Source organism: Bombus impatiens, unplaced genomic scaffold (assembly GCF_000188095.3).
Source record: "Bombus impatiens unplaced genomic scaffold, BIMP_2.2 scf_0131, whole genome shotgun sequence".
NCBI lineage: Eukaryota > Metazoa > Arthropoda > Insecta > Hymenoptera > Apidae > Bombus > Bombus impatiens.
In genome coordinates, this window is record NT_176550.1 from 785,015 (window position 1) to 805,443 (window position 20,429).

The 20,429-nt window shown below is 43.0% G+C and overlaps 1 protein-coding gene across 5 annotated transcripts in view; it reads left to right on the forward strand.

Moving 5' to 3' along the window:
• Positions 1-20,429, forward strand: part of LOC105680291 — a 77,411-nt gene that overhangs the window by 18,629 nt on the left and 38,353 nt on the right. For 3 of the 5 annotated variants that reach the window (XR_004461043.1, XR_002946001.2, XM_024365201.2), the window contains exon 3: positions 5,251-5,711. Coding sequence is in view for 1 of the 5 variants with exons in the window: in XM_024365201.2 (XP_024220969.1) it covers positions 5,251-5,711 (461 nt within the window). In the remaining 4 variants the exon portion in view is untranslated. Of the gene's footprint in view, positions 1-5,250; positions 5,712-15,219; positions 17,092-20,429 lie in introns of those variants that run through there. The other 2 variants (XR_004461042.1, XR_004461044.1) reach the window with 2 other exon arrangements.

Consider the following 20,429-nt stretch of genomic DNA (forward strand, 5'->3'; position numbering starts at 1 on the left):
ACGGGGGGCATGGCCACCATTTTGAAAGATGGTGCATCCTGCAAGCCGTGCAACCTACACCCACGCAAAGGTAAGGCCGTTGAGAAAACTCAGACTACTACAACCACCCACGTTTGATTCCCATTGGCCGAGCCGTCCTCACCCATAAGATACCACACCACCCACGGCCTACGGACCCCGTGCAGGTCACTGCCAGTTCTCTACAGGGTGTCTCTAATATACAAACTTCAAATACTCTTGATGATCGATGATGAAGTGATTGCCGAAATGCATCATACCCGAAGAAAGTTATCGAGAAAGTCTACGTCACAAAATGCGATCAAAAATATCCGTCAAAAAATAAAACTTGAAATTCAAGGAATTTGGCAAATTTGACGAGTACCGATTGAATTCGGCCGAATCAGTTGCCGATATGAAAATTCTAGTTGGTGAAATTTTTTTCAATACACGTGCTAGACGCACACTTAGCGAGAAGGAATAGGAAGAGAAGATCGAGAAGCCCTCGACACGACTTTGCCGGCGCTCGGATTACAGTGGGTTAGACCAGCGCTAGATTATCTCAGTGACGGTAAGTATAGGTTAGATCGGCAACTCTAGCCCATCTTGCGGCCATACCAGGAGCATTGCTTCCCCGAACACGTAAGTCCCGCACTCTCGGGGCACGTCGAGCCACGCGATAATTCATGGAACTTTATGCGCACCTCGTGTAATGCCAGTTCCTGTTTTTTTTGGCCGTCATGACGCGGCATAGTGAGCCACGGTGCTGCACGAGCCTTAAAGAATCGCATGGGTGGTACTTTTCAAGGTGAACTGCCGTTGAAAATCCGTGAGCATAAAAGACGGCTGGCCGAGTAAGTCGCTTCACGAAGCTACCATAATATAATGGAATAAATACAAGAAAATGAACGAACAAGTTCTTCATTTTATATATATTTTTATATGTTGTTTACATATGAGATCGTATTATCTACGTTTTTATTTTAATTACGCGCGCTAATGACTGTGGTTAATTTAGTATGAATATCAGGGTGAAATATCATCCGGTCTATACATTCTATATCGTAGCTGTTAGAGCGCTATGAAATTGCATCACCTTTGATCGAGAGATTAAACGATTTTACTAGTTGCCAGATAAAATCGGCCAAGCTACTTTATATATACATTGTTACAGCATGATTTTGTATGTTTTAAGATTGTCAGCCGCTCGCGGAGAGATGGAATCTGTAGCGGCGCCTCGCATTAAAGACTACAATTTTTCCATTCCGGGGCCACTAAATTTTACTACAATTAACGCTGGCAGCAAATTGCTACTGCCGATCGCGGAGATAACCTAATTACTACATAATATCAGGTAGAGTTGTTGTTACGATGTACCGGTGTGGTAGGAGGGGAAATTTAAGTACAGCCGAGGCTTTAGCACCAGCGCGACGGTGGGATAATTTTTCCTCTGATTATGGGCACGTGCAATATTTCCATTAGTTGTCAATTTAGTTGTCGGCACCTGATGGACGTACGTTGGATATATGTACCTGCAACCGTTCCGGGAATAATTAACAATAAATTATCCACGGAAGCTATCATTACGGTAGCTAATCGTGACAAATTGACCGTTATATTATTAAACAGCTTACAAACGCTAATTGCGTGACTCGTGTGAATCGTTTGAACGAGAGCAAGTGGCTGATTGTAAGTGAATAATGGACACTCAGGCCGATCGTTTCGAATCATAGATCGAGTCGAGTAATTGACTTTCTTTCGATAATTCGATCCTAGGGTAAATAGCACTTAGGCCGTGATAAAATTTAATATTATAACCTTGTCCGATGAAATTCGAAGTGCGTCGAGGATCTACCGTTACTTCGTGGTCATTGGGTTCATTAACTATGTACATACATACATACATATAAGATAGGATCTCGCTTAATTAGGTGATGAACTACCGGACAGATTGCGAAGAAGCTTATATCTTATATAGCGTCTCTTCGAAAACTTCTTTTCAATTAAATTTTCCTGTAAGACATTATTATGGAAGAAATTTTTTTCGTGCTTTATCAAAAGTCATAAAGTACTAAGGTGCTTAAGAAATTGCTGGAATAAGGTTGTTGAAAATAGTCTGAAGCACGACGTGGCCAATAATTTTCCCACCATTGGTAGCGAAGCGTTTCAGAGGGAGTCTTTCAGAGGACGCCACGATGCACGTCTAAAACGCAAAGTTAATCAACCTGCTGACAGATGGCAGAGGCAGTATCGCAAATTGTGGATAAGCCTTTACCAAGTATCGAAAAATATTAGCAAATATTTTGACGTGTTGAATACTCGATTAACTAATGATAGAAGAGCAAACGAGCAGCCATTTCGTGCATCGATAATTTAACAAGAAAATACTGTAATATCGAATAAATATACATACATATAGAAAATCACCACTTGATGGATGTCGATTACACTAAAAAGAGTAAGAAAATGAAAAACAATAATGTCTTCTATTTAGCAAATGAACGGTTCTTTTACACTTCTACCGTTATTACTTATCGTGCCGCTGTTATAGCAGAGTAACTGAAAAATTAACTCGTGTAATTTAGAGCGGCGTTTAAGTTGATCGCCACGCTCTTAACGGATCCATTACGTTATCCTTGTTAAACCAACACGTACAGAGCGAAAACGCTTGTTCGCCGGCGCAACATGCAATCTTGAATTTAGAATTTCGATAACGCCACGCAATAAAACCTGTTTTTCCCGCATCGAACTCATCGATGCGATATATATTGAGAAGCATTAGTCCGGTTCCCAAGATGGTTCGTTGAACAACCTATACCTATGTAGGAATTCACGAGGTTCATCGACGAGACACAGCAAATGATTTTATGTTTTGAAGCGATTTCAATTTCTCTTCTTTCCTCTCTTGACACCAACGTTGCGAACGATTCCTCGTAATACGGGTCCCCGATCAAAGTGTAGAGCCGTTCACGATCTCGCACAATCGCATATCCAAGGGAGTCGAAAGTGCGAAGCGTTTACACCGGTATTTGAACTTCGCTGATGACGGTAATCACGCTCGCTCGACGCTTCAATTGCACGTTTCGTCGGGTTTCTGCGCCTCGGTTACTTTACGATCGGGAGTAACCCAGCGTGGTGGTCAGGATCGTGTCCTCTTCGTCAATCTCTATCCACAAGACCTTCTCCAACATCCTTTTACTCATTTTTCAGCTTCGCTTCTTTGACTATCCTTTCTCCACGTTTCGGTAAATTAACGATTTCGGCGCACGTTCCTGTCGAGTCGAGTAAATTTCTATATTTTTTCTTCAATGTTTACTATAAGACTGATTAATTGCCGGTGGAATTTACCTTTGTTTGCATTTTTTTTATCCAATTTCTAGTTAATCGACTGAGTTATACTTAGCAAATGTAAATTTAATTGTAATAAATTTGTTTGATGTTTACGATACACGAGTGAAATTATAATTGCAAATTAATATAAAATGATTGGTTTCAATAATGATAGGAATTAAGTAATTTAACAAGGCGCCATATAATATTTGTATATAGTACATAATATGAAATTATGTACTCCGCGGAGAACGAACGTTTTTGTAAGATAGCAAAACGATAAGACGGTGTTAATTATAAATAAAAGAGTATGGCAGTTTGATGAGTTTATCCTGTCATTAATCGTTACCAGGGTAGAAAATGCGACGCTTCTGGTGGGATTGCGGTGCTCTTAGTGTGCCACGGAAATTCTAGGATTCTCAACAACCATGCGGCCACGGTTGGCATTATTTGAAGTGTTTCTATACGCGGATGAGTTATTACCGTAAATTACTATTGTTACGACTTCCCTGGGCGCGCGTTACCGTAATCTTTTTGACACGTAGCGCGACACACGGTGCCTTTCAATTCGCCTGAAATTCAAATTAGCCGTGCTTCAATGTATTATCCCATGGCGGTCTCTCGCGAGCGCGCGAGCGCGGACTTCCTGATACCCGTTGACAACCGTAGAAATCACGCTGTCAAAATATTTTTCAGGCCGACCGCTTTTTCCAACCGCGTGTTCAATATTCACTGATGTGACAGCGATGGCCGCGGGATTGCGCATAATTTCACCGCGCGACGATTTTCGACTCGTTACAGAATCATCGCTAAGAGCGAACGAGGACGCGATGGCTAAAAATACCAAGAATATTTCGTTCGGATTCATTGTGTTTCGGCTGAATGCCTTCTCCTTCCTGGATGTGTCTCGGCTCGTGAGTCGTGAGACTTCGCTCGATCTTCTGGTCTAAGAGGAAACAAGAAGAAGAGAAGAAGAAGAAAAAGAAAAGGAAGAGGAAGGAAAAAAAGGAAACGTTCCATGGAGACGGTGGCGCGGAGACGCGGCGACACGGTCGTTCCACGGTGTTCGGAAGGATGCTGCGACATTATCCTTTCCATGTAGCGAACGCATCGACGACGAATGCACGAGGAACGCGCCTGTATCGAAAGGCTACACGTACGTGTATAAGTATACAGACACGAGTAGCATACAAGCGGAGATCGCACGCACGCGGCCAACAGAGCGCACCGGTTCGACCGGAATCGAAGCTCCGTCGAAGCCCAGCCAGTCTCCGCGGCTCGATCTCTCACGAGAGAGCCGTGAGCGCGTGCATGAACGCACGCACACGCAAGCAGGAACACGCGCGGAAAGTCGAAGCCAAAGCCCAGCAGTCGGTGGACGCTTTGATGTGGCCGCCGCCGCCGCTACCTTCGCCACCCTGAATACCTTTATATCTCGCTCTGCTGGCTCTCTCTCTTTCTTTCGCATTGTCCTGCCGCATAGTCTCGTCCCTCTTTCGCTTTCTCTGCTACTTTGTAGCTGCACCACGCTCTCGACTTCGTTCCGCAATTCATCTCGGTGTCCTCGCGGACTGAACTTCACCCCCTGTCGAGACAACCGAGTGTGAAGATGCTCTAGCCTGCCTTGTGACACGATCAATTCCTCCCTTTCGTTTTTTCCATCGCCGAGGAAATCCAGATTCGTGGATTTCTAGGAAAAAGAAATCTGCAATGCAGGAGCGATAATTTCCTAGTAATCGTTAATCCTTATGTTTTAGTAAAATATCGAAAGCTTTCGATTTTAATATTCCCTTCGCAAATTAATTTCCGCTTGAATCTTTCATCCTAATCTATATGGCAAAGGATTAAAATTCTTTACTGTCTAAAAGTACAACAAGGTTGAAACTTTAGAAAAAATGACCTGGATTTCATTCATTGTTACAGAGGATGTCCCCAATTTCTGGATGGAGATATAGTTTGGACGGGAGAGAAAACGGTTGCACAGTACGTATCGACACGTCGATCAAAGGAGCACGAAAGAGTGACGGAAAGCAAAATCCTCGGCGATGCCCGACGTGGCCGGAATGTGGGATGTAGAAAAAGTGGTGACGTCCCTTTCCCCCGCTTTGGCGGTACCGATAGCAACAGCACGAGGATATCGCGGAGCTTGCGTTCCTGCGGGATCAGGAAAGAGGACGACTCTTGGCCAGCACCTGTAGCACGTAACCGTGTGTCCATCTGTCCACCCGTACCATCGGTGGGAAGGCAAGGCCTGACTTCTTGCAGCGCAATCAATCGAGCCGCCGCCGTTGCCAGTTTCTATTCCTCTTTTCGTTCCCATCTTCTCTTCAACTTCATCTTTTCCGCTCACCACCTTCGATATCCTTCTGCTATCTGCTATCTAGGTGAGTTTAGAACCTCTCGGAACATAATCTGACTTCAAGTACCCAGGAATTTTGATTGCGTTGCAATTCTACTCTTGCCTTGACATTTTTTCTTTTCCTTCGGAGAAGTACGGTACTAGGGATTCGAAATACCAGGAATGTGACGTACTCGCGATTTGAGATACTAATTTTCTATAGGTTCATGAAGCCTGTCGATATTCTTGAATTTTGGTTTTTTCGCTTATTGCCATACCACTGTACCAACTGACACTAAATAATTTATCTATGATTATCAGTTTGTAAATTTCTGGTTAAATAGAAAGATTGTGATCAGTTACAGTTGTAAACAAATTCTGATCATAAAGAGTCAAGGATTGAAATTGTACTAGAAATTTGACACACGTGCTACGAATGCAAAATAGTAGAAATGTAAAATTACGATATCAAAAGCCGAAGGCATTAGGATTCTTTAAATTAACTTATCTTAGATTTCATACTTCGACAAGTGTGACGATTGCAAATACGACAGTCGCAACTCGCAAAGACGTAATTTCATTATGGGAAAGACACGGTCCAGCTAAAGGCGTAGTCGAATCGCGGAGCTCGTTGTTCAAGTTTTTAGCTCAAAACAGGTACCGGTGTTTTGCGGTGCGCGTAAAAGAGAGCCTCGTGCGTGCCACGTATGAAGAGAGTTACGCAAGGCTTCTTAATTTCTTTTCCTCGCAGTGAACCAGCGAAAGAACCATGGCCTTGATGATTCTACCGAATCAACGTTGAGATCTTCTCCGTTACATCATACCTTTGATCTTCCATATTCAACATTTTTTACGCCCTCAGAGGAAGCATAACGTGACAACGATGACAATAAGAGGCTGGGAACTGTAGCTGCAGGACCAGAAATTCGCAACGGGCCAGAAATTCAAACAGGTCAAAATCTGCATACCTATCGACCGTTCCTTGGATCCTAGTTTCTATTTCTCTCGATATAGAAAACAATAGAACTAGAAGGCGACCAACGAAGACAAGACAAACGATGGGTGACAGGATCGAGAGTCACGCTTTCGACTTTTCCTATTTTAGTAACCGAATTATCGTAGCTTTTTTCTGACATGGTTCAGTGTCAAAGTCAAACTAAGATGTATATATTTTCGGCTTTTCTTCTTTATTTCAGACGCGGTATTTTTTTCAAAAGAAAAAAAAGAAGAAAAGATTCGACCATGAAGATCGTTCGTTATCTGGAAGATAACGCGACTCGTTGTTCGCAGAATAATTAAGCTGAATGTTTGAATCGTAGAACCGAATAATAATGACGATGCTCCACGCGGCGGTACTCACAGTACCGGCACAATATAATTAACAGTAGCCGTGTACACATACGGAGCAACAATTGCCGGCTGCTCTTTGAAAGAGAGACCACCCCCGGAGGCGATAATTTATTATTTTTATAGGGAGCTATTCATCAATGGCTGCGGTCTCTGCCACGGTTCCTATGCCGTCGTCAGGTCATCCACAGTAGATGAAAGAGAGGGAACAGGTGCCCAGATTTGACGAGGAGAAGCTTAATTGTCTTCTTCCGTAGAAAAAACTATCTCTCGGTATCTTGTTATTTATGATGAGAAAGAAGAGTGTAGTAATTAAATGTTAACTTGGATCGTGTAATAGTTTAGAGGAAGATTCCTTCATATAGCATTTCGTGGAAAAAATCAGTTTAATTTTCCGGTTAGATCTTCTATAAGTCTAATATTCTCTTTGATTCTTCAAAAATAAAAGAGGAAAGAGACGAAATTAGTTCATTCATTTTTAGCGATTCCTCTATAGAATACATCGTCTAAACACTTCATTTTTAGCTTCTAAACGATCATAATATAAATCTTTGATTTTTAAGTGTTAAGATAGGTCGTGTAATACTTTAAAGAGATACACACTTCTTTATGAAGCACATTTTACGGAAAAGAATTTTCTGAATCTTTTAGTTCGCTATTTAAGAAACTTAATATTCTTTCTGTTTTTTAAAAAATGAAGGGAGAAAGAGGAAATCCATTTTCGAACAGGTTTTCTCTAAACAGTTTTCAATTATTTACATTGACAACATTAATATTTGACTATCCAATTAACCGTTTCTAATCTTGTCTTAGAAATGACAAAATGTGACCTGCGTCTCTTTGGTTCTGAGTATCTCGTTTAATCGACGCTACATTTTTCAAATCTAGATGGCCCTAGACATTTGTGCAACTCTGTAGACGAAACGATTGGCTGCCAGGCACGATTCTAATTTCCATCCACTGTATTTTCATGGATGTTCACAGCGGTCAGATCGCTTTGCTCTATTTGCATTTAAACGGCTCGCTATGGTTGACAAATGAGGCCGATATTATCGGACAATCGATTGCCAGGCTGAAGGAATCGCTTTGCTCGCGCCTGCCAAGCCGGCAAATCTCTTAACTTCGCGAGCCCCGATTCAGGAAAGGGCCGGGAAGAGGAGAACAATCGGGCCTGCGACATGCCTCTACAAGCGGATTCCGTGTTCTCCGTGTCTGCCTGTTCTCTCTCCGTGTTCCTCATCCTCCTTCTTCGTCTCGTCCCCTATCCTTTTCCCCTTTTGTTCACTGTCTGTTTTTGTGTGACTCATTTCGTCCGAGACACCCGTGAATTTGCTGGTTCTATGGGAACCAACAAAACCAATGAAATGCATGCTTTCGCTATAGATCTAGCGAAGTTTACTGCTTCAAACCATTGAATAATAAAAAAAAAATTATTTTTTTCTAATAGCGTCTTCATTTTTCTATTTTCTTTTTTTTTTTCTTTTTTTAGATGTGGCATGTGAAAGAGTTCGAAATTATATATTATACTTTGTATTCTCTCTGTTGCGGACAGTATTGCTATAATATTTTGTGAATCGATTTGGAATTTTTAAAGTTTTGGTGAATAATAAGTGAAAGTAGATGACGACGAGGATATATTAAATAGCTATGAAGTTATTTTTAGTCAAGGCCACGAGGTTCCTGAACCCCTTGGGAATCGAATCGAATAATGTTTGGACAGCGTACTATGTCGCAGAGGAAACTCCGCACGGGCAATTACAATATTTCCTACGTTGTGAAAGAGGATGGGCTTGGCTGACACTCTGACAGCCCGTAGTCAAATGTTCCACGCTCCCTTGCGTTCTCCTCTACGCCGCCATTGTATCTGCATACGCACATGCCTGCTTCCCTAACAGTAACTTCTCGTTTTCGTCTCGTCTGGTACACGTGTCGCTGCTAAACTACCTTTCGCTCGTTTCACGCGCTGTGAATTTGATTTTACCTCGGAATCACTCATTCGATCGTTCCTTCCTTTGTTTTCATTTTATTTGTGAAAATCATCAGTCCCCTTCCTTGCTTGTCCATAAATTATAGCGATATTTATTTGACTCTATCGCAAGATTATTTATTGTAATTTCCTATCCCTTGTTTTCCCTTTTCTCAATTAAATTATAGAACGATTTGATTGTTCTACCTACGTCATCCATAAAATTCAACTGTACTTCGAAATATTTCCATTATTAATCGAAATAATCAACTTTCAGATAATTGTTTCCAATATCTTATCATTCGTCCTCATTTTTAAAATCAAAATTATCTACCAGAACAATGGACCGATTTAATCATTCTCCCTCCATCGAATTCAGGGCCATAAATTAATCTGTGCCTTAAAACAGTCCTTTTGTTTCCACGTTATTGACTAAAATGATGAACCCCGACAATGGGTTAGTTTAATTATTCTTCCTGGGCGATAGAACGCAGTCGCTATAAATGGTATACCGGTAAATTCACGGTCAACGAAAAGAAAGAGAGACAGAATGCCAGATCAAAGGAGAGGGTCTCACAGGTGGACGCATTGCGCAAACGAAAATCTCATTATCGCGAGACAAAGGTAGGACGATTAATCATCATCATCGGCGTATCTCTGCGGGCAGCGCGTCTGGCTCGCGGCGGAAGCGCGGGATGATAGACTCGAGGAGTCGAAACAGAAGGAGACGAAGAAAAGAGAGCAAGATGAGGAACGAGCGTCACCGTTGCGGTGCCTCGTGAAAGGTCCATGCGGAACTAAGTCGTCGTCCTTTTGTTCTCGCGTCGCTGGACCATCGTAGCCACCTACCAGACTTGTTTCTCCTTTTCCTCTTTTTTTTTTCTATCTACCTCTAAAAGACCATCCTCCCTATTTTCTCTTCTTCTTCCTTCTTTTTTCTCTTCTCTTCCTCTCGAAGCAACGATACCGCGACAGGGGGCTCGATTCTTTCACGATTCGTCGCAGTTCATTTGCGTATAGATCTCTCTGTTGGACGATTCCAAAGGAAAGAAGTCGAAGCTCGGTGCCTTAGTCTCATTCCATGGCCGTCGGCAGAACGCGTTAAATTAGTAATTGTGTTTATTACCAAGGCAGGGGTAGCCGTTTTCGATCGCTGCCACCTCGTGTCGCGTTCCTTTCGAAGTTAATCCGTGCCTCTGCAATTGCTTTTTCGCCTCGAGAAAGAAACGATTTCGTGTGTGGCGTTCGAAGGTATTGCGTTCCCTTCCGCCGTTTAAAAAGATGGAAAAATGTCAGTGTAATAGCAGCTTTTGTCCTCTTTCCTTTCGCTGTTCGTGTACAATAGTATACGCGATGGATTTTAAGAGCGAGACCACCCTTCTTGCGCTCGTGTTTCGAAATCGACGAACGAGTCGGTTATATTCTCTATTTAGGTGTGACAGATGTAGGAATTTGCATAGAGAACTATCTATATCCGCCATGAAATTTCTATGAAACGATTTATCTTTTACTTAGTAACGTATGTGTGTTTTACGATATACCATTTGCGATTCATTACAATGAGAGACCTGATTGATGAAGTGGCATTCGAAACTACATGTAGCATTCAATCTTCTCCGATAGGCAGCGCCTTCTCGAAGTACACGTAAATTGAGATGTAGGAGAACTTGTACGTTCGAAAGATCCTGTCGCTAGAAGGATTCTAGGAAAAATTCTAGCAACGAGAGAAAAACTAAATTTCTCAGAAAAGTAACAGTGTGCGAGGATAGACTACAAGAAGAAAGAATGCAAAGATATCGAAAAAGAGAATGCAGTGATAAAAAGCAATCCAAATGCGTTAAACAAGGAAGCAAAGAATTACACTAATAGAAAGGAGCAGCATAGGAACACTAGAAGTGGAATTTAACGACAAAAAGAACAGCGACAACCTTCAACACTAATAGAAAAGCCCCAGAGTATCGGAAGAAATGACACTATTAGAACAAGAAAAAGATTCTACAACTAAAAATACAACAGACTGTAACTAGACAACAATCCAGGATGTAGCGTTCCACGTACAGGATAATAAAATGTCGTTCCGCCCAAGAACTCCTAATAAAGGAGCATTAATGACGTTTAATTACAACAATAATATTTTTTCCATGAACACGGTAGCCAGAGAAGCCTTGGAAAAACTGGACGACGCGACGGGCGAATTACGCTTCGCTCGGATTCGACCCGGCAGTTTCTCCTTTGCCTGGAGTATCGTAACGCGAATCCGCGACGCGATGGAGGATCGGAAAAAGGAACAAAGGATAGGAGAACGTAAAGTCTGTCGTTTGACTGGCTGGGTCGAACCGATCGAGCGCCTCGTAATTATTGGGTTACCTGAATGAGAGACGGTCGGTGTCGACAATGAAAAATTCTGGAAGGATTAATTTCCAGCCTCGCGGCACCACGATAGGTAGGATCCTCGGCTTCACGTTTTCCCCTTCAGGGGGACATGGCTCTGCAACGCGCGGAAGTCCCATCGAAATTCCGGTGTGCACGTGGAGCCCATCAATCTTATTTATGCATATTAGAAATTACGCGTATATGTAAGTACACGGCACGGTACACGATACCACCGGCGAAAAACGAAGAATTAACAACGTTGTCGGGCATCAATCTCTGCCTCTGTTCCTGTTCGATGTCGCCGACCGGTTTTTAGGCGAGGCAACAATGTTATTAAACGCTATTAGAATAGGTCGTTTAAAAAAAGATCACTCTCGATCGTTGATTTTATGTACGATATTAAAAATATCGAGAGAAGGAATACTGGTTTTAACTCGGACGTACGACTGTTCGTTCTTTCACTCGTACGAGAGATCTAATGTTAATCTGGAATGGCGACGAATGTCACCGGAGGTGGTCCACGATGATAAATGCGAGGCCTTAGGCGGACCTCACCAGTGAAATGGTAGGTAGGTAGCCGGGTAGCCGACAACACGCAGCAGGGGTCTCTTCTCACCTCTGTCCGGTGGCAGTGCAGTGAAAGAAGGAACACGCTTCCGTTTCAACGAATCCCCAGTCAATCTGCTGCTTCGATCATTCCAGAACCAATCTGTTTTACGCTGTGTTCATAAACAAAACATTCGTGATTCTAGGAAGATTCCTGACAAATCTATCGATTTCTGTATGAATGTAAGTACGTACTTACATAGTTCTTCGCTTGATACCTCTTCAAACAAGCGAAAAAGAGAGGAAAATAAATTGTCGTGCACGTTACAAAGAAGGTAATCAACATTCTTTACGTTTGCTTTTATACTCTCGGAAAGATAATTGGAAGCACGTACATTCGAGTGGAGCCGGGAAGGAGGAAGAGGAGATTTAATATCGAATCCAGCGAACAAAGAGGCAGACAAAGGGCGAGCATCTCGACGCGGAGAAAGGAAAACACTTCATTCGCTTCTGTGAAATTATAGAAGGCGGAGAACGGCGTTTGCAAACGTCGAGATGCAAAAGAGGCGGCGACCGTCAGCAACCAGGTTCAGAGGTTAAAAATGCGACCTTACTCGACAAGAGGGAACCTTCATCGTCGTGCTGCGACAGAAAGCGTCGCTTTTACAAACGCGATCTAAAGAGACGACGCGTGCTTTGTTCTTATATGAGCGTACACATCGAGCCGGCGAGGCTTGAAAAAATTGCTTGATATAAACAACAATTAAGTAGGAGTGCCGTGGATACCTTTCACAGCGTCGAGCCCCGTGGGAGAGCTGGTGCACGTCGCGACGAGAAAAAAGAAGTCGAAAGGTGCGCGGTGCGCATAGAAGAACGACTTCCTCGCGTAGGCGATCCTCGAATCCTCCATACCAAAATTGGCCAGAATAACTCTGCGAAGAGCGAGTAATTAGTTTCGGAAACGATTGCAATTGTCCTTCGATTAGGAACAATTAGGCTAAACGAAAGAGAACGTTTTCCACTGAAACGTTTATGAACGAGTTATTAAATCTGAACGATTTAATTCGGCTGTCTTTTAATTAGTTTGTCGATTCATCGTATACTCGACTGAGAATTATATTCTCGCGTGATCCGTTACGGTAGATATTGATATACGAGATTATCGAATGGACGATGGAAAATCTGCTAAAAGGAACAGAAAGCCTCTGCCGTCGATCGTTTTCAGCGTTGGTTAGGCTACGTTTTTAGACATAGATTGGCTTAGATCCTTATCTTGGGAAATCCTCGTGCGAGCGAGATCCTACAGATAGATAACCGTTAACTTTCGTGAGAAATCATTGGCAGCGTCTAAACGTGATTGAGGAATTTTTAGAGCTTCCATTCTTCCAGTTCCCTGTCAGATTTTGTATTTTCTCTTTCGTGAAAATGACGATTGTGTCTTTTAGATTTTACGTATTTGATTGGTGGTTTCTGGTTTGTTTCGTTAGTCAAAGAGGACTATTTTCGAGACTCCATGCGCAGTTTGCATGGGGGTTGCGAGTTGGTTTAAGGGGGCGGGTCGCATCCCCATGACAACCGTTGGCCTCGCTGATAAATCGACTTCGTGCGCGGCACATCGGTACACCGTGAAATGCGATTCCAGATTACTTCGAAAGTTACGATCCTAATTAACGATCCACGAACGCACTCGTTGTTTAAATTACCGCTTTCGTGGGTTCATGGTTCGATGCACTGGGAACGAGTTCTGTAATTCAACTCTTCTGATAAAGTTTCTTAATAACCAGCCTTTAAATGACTTTATTATAAATTAATAGTTTTGACGATTCTCTAAATCGTTGGTTGCCGCGGCAACATCGTCCGACTTTTCTGATCTTTAAACACATTTTCCACCCGAACGATACAATCGTTCGTCGTCGTTGATTAAAGAACCATGACGCTGTAAAACGTTGCCTGGCAAAAACGTAACTGCTTCAGCCAGCCGTGGAATCGTTCGATCAGACACTTTCAGCAATAGTGGACCTCGACACTTCTCTCTCTTTCTTTCTCTCTCTCTCTTCATCCCCGTGATGTTCTCCTTCTTCATATACATAGCCACGACAACCAGTCGAGGTTGTGTCTGCCTTTCCAGAAAATTTTCCGCGGAGTTGGATGGAATATGAAGTCGCGTGCGCTCTTGCAAATGTATCGCAAATTGTCGTTGCGAAGTGCTTAATGCAGGAGGCGAGGTGGTGGCCGTCGAGGTGGCGGAGGACGAGGACCAGGATTGGGGCGAGGAGACGCTCTTATAGACGAAGGGAGACGAAGCCATTTCGCCTGTACCCGCCCACGCTGGAATTCGAAGCTTGGTTGACGTCAGAGGCGTAGCAAAACTGTCATCTGGGCGAGGAGTCTGACGACTAACGCGACGCTCCTCTAATGGTCCCGGTAATGTCGCCCGTAAAGATAATCGACCGTGAGATCTTCGACCGTCTCGTGGCTTTCTTCGTCGTGCGGATTTCCATGGGACCGCGAATCGCGAAACGATTTTCCGGCCTCCGATGAACGAGCTGGTACGCGAAGCGTTAGCAATTGTGTAGATGTGCAGGTGCAGGCTGTCATCAAGGGTGCACTTGGTGATGGAGCGTTCTTTGAGGTCGGTGACGTTTTCAAATGTTTTCTCTCCTTCTAGATTTTTCTCGCAAATAAAGACGGAATGGTTTCGTTCAGGATGGAGACGGAGATTTATGGGTTTTATTCGTTAATGCGGGATACGAGGATTTATATTTGATTGCGTGCTTCTTCTATTTCAGAATGTAGTCGTAGTTTTCTTTCTGTACGTGCGTGAAACGCGTGAAAAATTTGATTGCGATTTAATGGCGTGCAAGAGTTTATTAGGGTAATTTATGGGCAACTGGTAACGAACGTGGGTGTCGTTAAAATTTTAATAAATATTTGTTAGTTTGTTTTAACGTTTGTACGAGGTGACAGAGAAATCTGCATCGATGCATTCGACGCGAATGTAGAGTCGCTGCGATGCAGTAACATAATGGCCCCAACAAGCCACGAGGGGTTGGGTCGGTGGCTCGGTTGCCCTCAAATCATCACGGGGGTGTGAGGCAAATGACGTTCGGCCACGCGGAAGTAACGCGATAATGGCAGCTATGAAAGGCCCCACCACGATATCTGATGCTTTGATGTCCTCTCCCAAAGCTGCTCGCTTCAAAATCCATTCTTTTCACTAACACTTTAAATTCTTGAACCCACACACACTGCCTCTGTCGATTGCTTTATTACGATCCGAAGCGACGCGACGTAACGATCTCAATAAAAGTATCCTCCCTCTGCATGTAATTCCATACATTTATTCGTAGTACTTACATGAATCTGCTACTAAAATCTATGGAATAGTTTGTTGAAATACAAACTGAGATTAAAAAGTGAAATAGGGGAAACGATCTGTAAATAAAATTAATTGGCGGTTTAAAGGAGATAATACACTGTTTCTTAATTAGGGCACTAGACTCTGAAATACGCTTTGAACGGCTGGCTATTGCTTATTCCTATGTTTCTGACATCGACAATGGTGCAATTTGAGTAGGGATATAATTGGTTTAATAATGTCTACTTAACACATTCACTGTTATTTACATGCATATTTTTTTTTTATCAAGAAGGTCTTTATTTCAAGATTATATTATACTATTTTTCGCAATCCATCGAAACGTACAATCTCAGAACACACAATACTTGCTTCAACAGTATCATTTAGATTCTAAGCTAGATATTTGAGCTGTTCACACACCACATTGATTAACTCCATAAATTGAAAAGTAGGAAAATATAACGTTACAAACACTATTTTTTAATTGTACGTTATACTTTACTATTCATTATGTCATCCTTTTATAACAACTGAACCTATGAAGTAAATCATTTGTTTCTCGACAGTTGAATATTAATCGCGTACTCGTGTCATGAGATTAATAAACTGATCAAAGGTGCCGATTAATTTGATTCCTGAAAGGATAAACTATAAATCTTCCGTAGGATGAGTACATCGCGAACACGTTAATACAGACTAGTACAACGAAACGATAGATACGTATGTAGCATCGATGTTCAGAACTAGACAAAAGAATTCTGTGCCTTATAAAGCAATCAAAAACTGCAATTACATATGACAACTATAAATCAAATCTCCATATTCCAACGACCAAAATTGTAACGAAAAATTACTGAAACTCGCCAAGTTCACGAGTAACTCTTTGCCGTCGCTTTCAGCGGATGTTAAAGAAAACGAATCCGCGACATTGGCCCAGGTACCACGAAGATCGATTCCGAAAAGCAGTTTTTAGCGGCGAAAAGGAATAGCAGGAGGCAAAATTACATCTCGAACGGCCTGAGGTCGCAGTCTACCGGAACAGAGACTCGTCCGTAGTCGCAGTTTGTCGGCCAATGGGACCAGACAGAAACGCAATCGCAATGCAGGCCAATCCCTCTGCCCCGTTCGTCCACCCGCTCGCTCGCCCTCCCGTTCCCGGTAATGACAATCATTACGGGGAATGATTGCAGCGTCGGGTCCGCCAGCGCGCCAGCCGCTATTGGGGGATGGAAACCACCTTATAGAGTCTCTCCTCGGTCCTCGATGCGAGCGGTTTGTCACATGCTCCCGACGCGGCGGAGTGTTTCCTTTTCGTCGCGATTCCTTACGAATTCGTTACCACGGTGAAAAAATACCATCCTTTTCGCTGAACGATCGTGTAAGATGGACAGACGTTGAGGACGCGATCGTTCGAAGTATGGCCGACGATTTCGAGTCTCGAACACGTGGATTTCTAGAAGACTTCTATCATGGAGAAAGGTTTACCGAGATTGGATTGCAATTTTTGTGGCTTTTCGAGGTGTTAATTTGAGAAATGGAATTGGAGTAATGAACTGCGATGCTGAATCGAGAAAGTGACGAATGGAAGACGCGGACGATGCGACGGTCGCGTGATGGAAACGTCTCAGTGCGATATGAGTGCGTCATCGAATACTCAGGGTCAGGATGATGTAATTACTGGAAGATTTTTTGTATGGCTCGGCGAATGATGGAAAAGTCTTGTGATAAACATAGTAAAATGTATGCAAAAAGTCTATACATGAGAATCATCGAGATGACAGAAGAAGATGGCGGTCATTCGACCACGTGACTGTTTGTGCGACCATTTTCAAGGTAACTGACAATAAGAAATATGTATTCATTTCTAATAAGACATCTGTCAAACGTTCAACATTTTTACGTCTAACCGTATAATATTTTCCAATTGATTCGCCTCTACCATGTAATTTAATCGTGACAAATAAGTAAGGCAATTATATCGTATCTCCGTTTAGCAGCATCAGTCACTGGAGATTCGCCAAGTTTGCTGAAACTTCTCTGTACAACGGAGCCACGAGGTTAATCGCTAATTGTCGTTTGAAAACCGATCGATTTCTGATGCTCGGTGAATTCCTTCGTCCGGATGCAGGTGGAAAGAAATCTCGAGCAGGCATAACGGTAAAGTGATAACGCGTCATTGATAGAATGCAACGCGTTGATTCGACGGATGCGCGTAATATTCGTCGAGATAGGAGAGAACGGACGGGTATCAATTTCAAAGTCGATAAAATATCAATGCTTGTTAACAACGATGAAATATGGTTCATGTCCTATATCGTTATGTATCGAACGTGGAGCATAATGACCGGTGATAATCGTTCGTAATAAGAGATCGAATCGAAGTCCTCGTGGTTCTAGGAAATTATGGAATCGATCACTTCGCGAGTTATCCGGATCATTCTTGCGAAACCCTGATTTCTTTGGGGGCAAAAACCGCGGTCGCGAGACCGGTTAGAGCTTTAACTGGTATCGAAAGAACAGATTGCAGGAAACGCTTGGTAAAAACGCGGCTGCGCTTCGCAAACTGAGGGATACATCGCGGGGGAAAAAGTTGAAATTGCCGTCCGTTTCAAGAGAGGAGCTTCTCAATGAACGCCGGCACACATCTCTCGCGATTGTTTCACCCTTCTTCGACGAATCCTCGATAATTGTACTCGGACATAAATAAAGATTCTCGCGAATGAATGGAGGGTTGGCGAGAAGAAAGTGCAACGCGGATACAATGTACTTAATTGCACGTACAGTATTTGGCTATTGAGTTGGGAAAAATGTTACTCTCCTAAAGACGACGCTATAAATGGGAAGTTGCACTTGCTTGTTCGTAGAATCGGTACATTCGGCAATTAATTTATTACTACACTATGTCATAGAGATTTTTTGTAAGCAAATGGTTACAAAATTGTCCTTTCATGGTCAGACAATTTATTCAACTTGAATTTTATTGAAAATATCTGAACTCTGTTCGGATCGCCGCTGTATTTATTATCGATTATTATAATATCCGACCTGAAGACGAGGATACAAAATGTCTAGCAATATAACGAAGACATAAAATAACTGATACAGCAGTGTATACGAAATATATTAAAAAGACTACGAGCTATAACGAATACAAACGAAGAAAATAGATAAATTTTACGATCTCGGTTTAGCCGGCCTCCCAATTTTACTAAAGGTATGAAAAACATTGATTGTTTTTGGTATTCGACGAGACTGTAATCATCACGATAATCGAATAGGACAAACTTTTAATTCTAAACAGATTACAAGAGTTTGCATAATAAAGCAGACGCCACTAACTTCGCGGTGACTGGATTGCCAATCGACCGCGCAAGATTTCCGAACGTAAAATCATCGTACCGACTGCAGCCTGTCATAATACTAATCATCCCCTGGACGCAAAAAACAGATCGATTTTTCTCAGGCAAGCCCAGATACGCGTCCCTCCGCCCAATCCAGTTTTCCTCGCAGCCTGCTTAATCCAGTTTCACCGGGGCTGACTCTCGTCAAAGTATCGGTTACAAAGTATCGAATCGATGCTGGAGGTATATTTAAAGACGCAGGAAGAAATTCGACTGGATGGTGACCGGATTCACCCATACTCTGATACGTTCTCCATCTGGAAAGAGGCACGGTATTCAACGTTTGGTCGCGTGTGTGCGTATTTCTGGGCGCGTTCGCTCGTGTGCGCGTCCTTTCTCGCCGCGGAAAATATAATGATGGCGAGCGAACGGAGCTGCGAGCGTTCGTTCGGTCGAGACTCGCGTTGGAAACCGGCGATAAGGAGGGAGTGTCTACTGCCGCCATAATGATAGCCCTGAGCGGCTCTCTGACTCCGGTACACGCTGCACCGAGCTGTTCTGTGCACGTTGCATCGACTATACCGTGCGTTTGTACGCGCTATGTGCACATGCACCGAGCCGCTGCACGGCATGCAGGCACGCATGCACGCGTGCACGCACTTTACGTGTCGCCAGCCAGACAGCCAGCCAGCTAGCGAGGAGAGTCTCGAGAAGGAGGGAAACAATGAGCGTGTTCCTTGCCGTGCTATACCTCGTTTCTCCAGGAACCTTACCCTTTTCCTCTATCTTCATGCACTCACCGTAGTATGCTTGAACCTTTGTGTCTGGCTACCCACGCGGTGCATGCGCGACTCGCATGCGTTCCGGTTTCTGGGGGTGAGGATCTGTTTATTTATGAGTTGTACGAATTGTTCGCCAATTGCTGTCATTTAAAATTTAAACTCGCCTGATGAACAAGTTAAAACGGTTATTAGAAATCGAAGTATAGGGTGGAGAAGTTAATCGTAAGGGAAGAGACTTTCTCATACATCGATTAACAGTGCTGGTGATATTGTTGTAGGTTTCGAAATAGAATGTGTATATATATAGATATGTCGGAGATGGAAGGACAGCGGGATTTCCCGTCCGGAATGTTGGGAAGAACCCCAATACCCTAGTCCAGACTTTTACTATAGCTGCACTTAAGTAATAAAAATAAGAAATAGTCTTAATGTTCCATTCTGACTTTATGACGATGGGTTCGGGCTCGAAGTGACATAGCAGGTCACTAGACATAGCCACGGTCACGGGAGGGACGTGTACCTGACAGAGGTATGAAATGATTATATGACTCTCCTTAAAAACAAAGATTGACCCGAGAAGTGGGGACAGGAGTATATAAGGGCAGTTTCTTTTAGATTACGGGAGAGTTAGTTTGTTAGTTAGTCGTTGGACGAATTGCTGATTGAGTTATCGAGAAGTTACCCGAATCGAGTAGTACGTTGATACTTGTCCTCCCGTGGACCGTGGATTCGTTATCGAACCTGAATTCCTTGTCACCATCATTTCGACCATCCTATTGCCATTACTCATAGCCTCTTGTAGTGTCCACATTCGTACCGATAAATATTAGCTACATTCGCGACGGTAAAGTAAGTAAAGGTTCATCGAACGCCCCAAAATGCCAACCTGACTCCGACAGATATATATATTAGGTATAGAGCATAGTGGCTGGTTTATATCGCGATACTTAAAACACGAGTAAACGATCCACCGGCTCGCAGGGGTTAATCTTTCCATGGAATCTTGTTCGGAAATATGTTCGAGTCGATAAATTAAACTAAAGGGAGG